This window comes from Tiliqua scincoides, chromosome 6 (genome assembly GCF_035046505.1).
Source record: "Tiliqua scincoides isolate rTilSci1 chromosome 6, rTilSci1.hap2, whole genome shotgun sequence".
Taxonomy (NCBI): Eukaryota; Metazoa; Chordata; class Lepidosauria; order Squamata; family Scincidae; genus Tiliqua; species Tiliqua scincoides.
This window is the reverse complement of record NC_089826.1, coordinates 2,548,651-2,555,000: the sequence shown is the minus strand read 5'-3', so window position 1 is coordinate 2,555,000 and position 6,350 is coordinate 2,548,651. Positions and strand designations below refer to the sequence as shown.

Below are 6,350 nucleotides of genomic sequence, written 5' to 3'. Positions count from 1 at the left end.
CCCTCCACTGCATCCTGGCAAGCCAGCAAAGGCCCAGGGCTCAATGGGGAGGTTAGCAAGGAGGTGGTGGAATACAGGTGGAGGCAATGGGATGGCACCTCCTTTGTGCTGCACCATAACTATAGCGACAGTGGCAGTGAAGGAGGCCTGTTGCCCACCCACTGGGGTCCTCTTTCACTGCTGCCACCATAGCTGTGGGTGGCGACACCAAGGACGATCTTTGCCCATTGCTGTCAGGTTCCTGAGCACAATGGGGGGGGAGAGCTGGTGCATGCACATGCTCTCCAAAGCGTGGTGGAGGGCACCATCGCAGGACCTCCAAAAGCTGGAGCTGCCACTGGAGAAGAGAAAGAAAAAAATGGGGGAGAAGAGGAGGAAGATCGAGGATCAGGTGGAAGTAATAAGAGCAGATTCAAGTAATCTGGAAATCAGAGAGGTGGATCCAAATCAACACTGGCTTCCAGTCCACGGAGGCAGGGTAGGGAAGAACCGCATCACGATGGAGAGCTGAACTTGCTTATGGGGCTTTGAGATGCGCACATGGCCTTCAAAATCATCAAGTTACACATGCACAAGCGTCAGGCTAAGGGCTGCCTTATGCACTGAGCAGGAATTGGCTTGGGACTCATTTTATTTTGTGAACACCCATTAAAATGAATTAGAGTCACAAAAGCTCATGCACTGAGCTGTGTGTGCATGTGGTTTAAAGGACAAGGGACCACAGATCACCCCCATGCTGAATAACCTGTGTACAGTGGCTCACCACAAAGCCGGGCATCGCCCCCCATCCCCACGCTACCACACATATCCAACTCACAGATTCAGTGGCAAGGAAAAAAATGCCCAGTCTGCCTGCTTAGGCCAGCCCTGCTCCCCACACTCCAGGCACTGTCTGCACTGATAAATGCCAAATGTGGGCAGAGCTTCGCCCTGCGACTGCACCCCTGACAATTTCCAGGCTGTGGTCATGGTGAGAAGCTCACCCCTCATTCAGCAGTTGTCTCTGCAGACAAACGAGTGGATGGGACAAACCTTGCTCCTGCCATGAATCCTCACTAGGTGGCCTTAGGCAAACCCTTCCTTCTCAGCCTCAGTCTTCCCCGTCTACAATATGGGCATAATCATACCTTTCAGCCATACCGGGTTGCTGTTGCATGGATAACACCAATGGACAGAGTGGATAGAGAGATGCTCTTTACACTCTCACATAACACCAGAACCAGGGGACATCCACTAAAATTGAGTGTTGGGAGAGTTTAGAACACACAAAAGAAAATATTTCTTTACTCAGTGTGTGGTTGGTCTGTGGAACTGCTTGCCACAGCATGTGGTGATGGCGTCTGGCCTGGACGCCTTTAAAAAGGGATAGGACACGTTTCTGGAGAAAAAATCCATTACGGGTTACAAGCCATGATGTACATGTGCAACCTCCTGATTTTAGAAATGGGCTATGTCAGAAGGCCAGATGCAAGGGAGGGCACCAGGATGCAGGTCTCTTGTTGACTTGTGTGCTCCCTGGGGCATTTGGTGGGCTGCTGTGAGATCCAGGAAGCTGGACTAGATGGGCCTATGGCCTGATCCAGTGGGGCTGTTCTTATGTTCTTAACTACAATTCCCAGGAAGCCTTGCAGGTCTTCTTGCTATCTGGTGTGCTCCCTGGGGCATTTGGTGGGCCGCTGTGAGATACAGGAAGCTGGACTAGATGGACCTATGGCCTGATCCAGTGGGGCTGTTCCAAATTCTCATAAAACATATGAAATGGTTTGAACACAGAGTATCACATTATGATTAAGGGGTGTCAGTTGCAGGTCAATTCTGTAACACAGGTAGATCCTGGCATTCATTCTGTCCACAGTCACATCTTACAACCTTCTGGGCCAGCCCCCAGATTCCAGGTGTATGTCAGGGAGCGGAAACTTGTGGCACTAAACCTGCATTCTGCATATGCTCAGAGACACCCTCCATGAACAAATGAAGTATACAATGCACATACTTGGGCTAGCCCAGTGAGGCCACAGTTCCAATAAAACCTGGTCGCCTTCTGTGTATATGCACATGTGCATGGGCATGAAAGCACATGAAGAATGTACAGAGCTGCCTGGGTGGGTAGAGGTGCTCAGAAAAGGCTGTTTCCTCTTGAAAGGTGAGCCCCCTTGTTTGGGATACAGGGGTGAGGAAAGACTGGAACATGATGAACTTCCCTGCCCTGCCAGGCCAGCTTCTCAAGAGGCCGGGCAGAGACTTCTGCATCCATCCCAAATTCAACCTTATAGAGTCATAGCGGAGCAAGACCAGATGCTGACAGCCAAGAGGGGATGTGGAGCGGAAAGTAAGGAAGTTCCCCAGAAACAGATCTGAGCAAGACTTGGCAAAGGCACCTATTAAGCGACCCCACTTGGATGCTGTTTCCCCCAGCCAAGAACTCTCTTGGCTCTCTTGCCCACACTCTTGCCCAAGAACTCTCTTGCCCACACTCTCAGGACTACCCCAGACTCCTCTTCCTGGACAAATCCTCCCCACAAGCCCCACCAAAAGACAAGCCCCTCTTTCTGCCAGTAACTCCACCCACACATCACCCCTTCCCAGGTGGTGCCAGGTGCAGGGGACCCCCATCCCAACCTGCAACTGCAACCTCCCCCATTCAGATCAGGGCCTCCAATCTCGACCCCCACCCAGCAACCCCTTCTAAGCTAGTATGTAGTGGCACATGGGGAAAGCAGGGGGAATTTTGTGGCAGCTTCGAAAAGGCTCACTGACCTCTGCACTTGGCAATGGATGGCAATGGATGACCTCTCCCCTCCCCCCCCCCGGAATTTGGGACCTTTCCCCAGCTTTCACACCAATCCACCTTCTGCAAGGGCACAAGCAGAACCCGGCTGGATCAGGCCAGAGTGGGTCCAACTAGGCTGGCATCCTGCGACCTGCAAGGGAGGGCACCAGGATGCAGGTCTCTTTGTTGTCTTGTGTGCTCCCTGGGGCATTTGGTGGGCCGTTGTGAGACACCGGAAGCTGGACTAGATGGGCCTGTGGCCTGATCCAGTGGGGCTGTTCTTTGGTTCTTAACCCACAGTGGCCAACCAGAGGCCCCAATGGGAACACAAGAACAGCCCCACTCACAAACAGCAGATGCACAGCTCAATCTTACATTTGTCAACTCAGAAGTAAGTCTCATTCTAGTCAATGGAACTTACTCCCAGGAAAGTGGGTGCACAGGATTACAACCGACAGCCACAGTCCTCTCCCCTGTCGTCGCCCCCCCCCCCAAAAACTGGCCACTACTGAAGCTGGAAGTGCCATTCAGCCACCACGGCTAAAAGCCACTGACAGATCTCCATGACCCGGGTGCGACTTTTCAAGGTGAACCCCTGGAACTCTCTGCCACCAGATCCATCGCCTGAACTTGCTGCAATGGTCACACTTTGGGCTGCTTTGCCAGCCACTGAGACACCACACCCAGAAGCATCACCCCCCCCCTTCTACAACTGACCCATCACGTCCACAGGAACGGATCGGCCCCACGCTCTTCCTGGTGCCCAGACCCCAAGGTGAGGAGGCTGCCCCTCCAGCCTCAGCACTCCTCGCCCGGGCCTGGGGGGCTTTACCTGCAAGACTCGGGCAGGCACAATGATCCCCCCCCCCGATCAACAACCCTTTCCTCTCCCGCGCCCAGGCAGTGGGGCGGTGGCGTAGCTAGAGGGGGGCAAAGCACTAAGTTTGGCAGGCGGCTGCGAAAAGTGCTTTGCCCCCCTCCAGCTACGCTCCCCCGATCGCCGTCGGACGCCTTCCCCGGGGGGCTCCCTCCTCACCTGGCGCTCCGGAGAGGAGGGTCAGCAGCAGGGCGCAGAGCAGGCGGCGGCGCCCCCCGATCGGCTCCTCCCGGAGCCGGGCGCCCCTCTCCATGCCCCTGCGGTCCTCGGCGTGTCTCCCGCAAGCCCCTCCTCGCTCGCTCGCCCGGCCTCTCCTCCTCCGTCCTTCCCTTCCGCGGGATGCTGGCCGGCCGGCCGGGGCTGCGCTCGCTCGCGGCTAATGAGAACCACATGGGCGCCCGCTCCTCCACACTCTCCCCTCCCGCAGGCGGATCCCGGGCCGGCCCTCCCGACCCCACCCTCCTCGCGAGGGACGGGGCAGGCTGGTGCTGGAGCGCAAGGATGCTCCCATCGCAGCCACCACCACCCCTTCTGCAGGACAAAGGCAGGGGGGACCCCCGGTGGCGTAGCTGGAGGGGGGCAAAGCACTCCGGCTGGCAGGAAGCCTCACCCCTCCCCTTCGGAGCCAGGCGGATGCCTAGGGGGACCCCATGTCATGTCCGCAAAAAGGGACACAGCACCCCAAAATGTAGGGCATCCCAAAAAATATAGGACATGACAAAAGCTCAAAACACTCATATCGTGATTTCATGTAGTTATTTAAGCACTAGATTGCTTATTAGTAAACCTAAAACTACATGACATGTAATTTATTGATTGCAAGCAGGCTCTCCGGGAAAAGGAGTTCTTTTCCAGGACACAAGGCTCGAAAAGAGCACATCTGGTCACCCTGTGCACACCTCCCGTTTGCCCAGATTGGCTCCAAGGCAGAGGGGCTGGTTGCAGACTGCAGTGAGGCTCCCTGCCAAACTTAGTGCTTTTCACCCCTCTTGCTGAGCCACTGGTGGCCACTGAGTTTTGAGAGGGGCAGCAGGGTTCAGTGAGGCCTGCTGGAGCTCTGGCTGAAGCACCTGAGGACAGCAGGACCACCAAACACCCAGAAAGAGTTGCATTTCTTTCCCAAGAGGTGGCCACAACCACCAGGTGATCTTTCAGTTGGCCTGGACTGCAGCACAATGAATAGCACACTGATTTGTTGCATATACGCAACAGGGATCAGGTGTGTGCACCTGCAGGCTGGGCAAAAAAGGGTTAAGGCAACCTGCTTTGAATCCAGTGATAGGGTGAGACCCAGTGGAATAACTTAGGGCCAAATCCTATCCAATTTTCCAGTGCCAGTGCAGCCCTGCCAATGGGGCGTGCACTGCATCCTGTAGTGGGGAGGCAGTCACAGAGGCCTCCTCAAGGTATGGGAACATTTGTCCCCTTACCTTGGGGCTGCGTTGTGGTTGCACAAGTGCTAGAAAGTTGGATAGGATTGGGTCCTTAAGCAGCAATCCTATATACATTAGTGGACAAGATTGTGCAGTAAGCTTACTAGCTTAAAGCTTAATAAGCTACCTTTAAAACTACATGTCCATGTTGCAGTGCAACTGAAGGCAGCACAGCTGTACAAGTCCTGGAGCACTAAATACATTGTGGGGTGTTTGATTCAAGTGGAAAACAGATCCTCCTGCCTTATCAAACAGGAAATCTACAGCAGGGGATGGAGCTCAGGGTTTCACAGACCTAGTTTACAGCCTCTTAGACAGCAAAAGGGCTGAGATCAGCCCTATACCAGCCACAGTGGCAAAGGCAGACAGACCAGGGGAAGGAGCGGAGCCAAATGATCTGGCTCCCAGCAAAGTGCTATTTCAGCACAGGGAAACTGGGGGCAATTTTCCCATAACTGCAGTGCTAATTGGCAAAAGGAATTTGGCTCCTCCTGAAGCCTATATGCTAGCTGGGAAACATCACCCATGGCTGAATAATTAAGGACCCAGTTCTCTCCAACTTCCCATTTCAGTTGTTTTTCAGTCTGCAGGAGAAAAGATTTTCCCTCTGTTTCTAGTGGAAAAGGGCTGGGGGTCAACTTTGAGTTATAAAATTGGAAGAGAATCATGAAAGGGTTAAGCTCCTCTTCATCTCTGGATGCTTTTAGTTTGAGAAAAAATGGGGGACAGGTTGTGCAACCTCTGCCAATGTCTGAATGTCCTGCAAGGCCCCAGCCTGAGTCTCCCTTAGATGCTACCAGCCAGCCACTGCTTCTCATTTCTAGGCAGAAATTTCAGTACAATTGTTAATAATTTAAAAAGAATAAGCCTGAGAGGCCTGTTTGTTTGAAAGGGCTCCTGGCCTTTGGTTCTGCAAAGAAGCACTTTTGCCCCCTTTCCACCACTTTGCTAGACTCCCGTGGGTGCCCATGCATTGCCCCCAAACCTGCTGCTCACCCGCCTGGCCTTGTTCAAAGCCCTGTTTTGTGCTCCGATGAGCTCCCAGCTGCTGCCAGGGTGGAGTGGTGGAATCTCTTTCAGGAAGCATTTAAGCAAGTGCCCCATTTTCCTTTCCAAGTATGTCAGCCAAAAAACACACGGCTCTCCTGCTCTCTTGTTGCCATAAGCAAACTGACCTCTTGGGTGGGGTCACAGTTATTACTGTACAACCCAATTTACTATTTTGCCACAAGATGGAAATAGAAAAAAGACTTTTTAAATATATTCCCTC

The 6,350-nt window shown here is 53.5% G+C and overlaps 1 protein-coding gene across 2 annotated transcripts in view; it reads right to left on the bottom strand.

Annotated features, from left to right (window-relative positions):
- Positions 1–3,995, bottom strand: part of ADAM33 (ADAM metallopeptidase domain 33) — a 69,818-nt gene extending 65,823 nt beyond the window's left edge. For both annotated transcript variants that reach the window (XM_066631675.1, XM_066631676.1), the window contains exon 1: positions 3,807–3,995. In XM_066631675.1, coding sequence (XP_066487772.1) covers positions 3,807–3,900 — 94 coding nt within the window. In that variant the 5' untranslated portion in view covers positions 3,901–3,995. The remainder of the gene's footprint in view (positions 1–3,806) is intronic.
- Between the last annotated feature and the right edge of the window lie 2,355 nt (positions 3,996–6,350).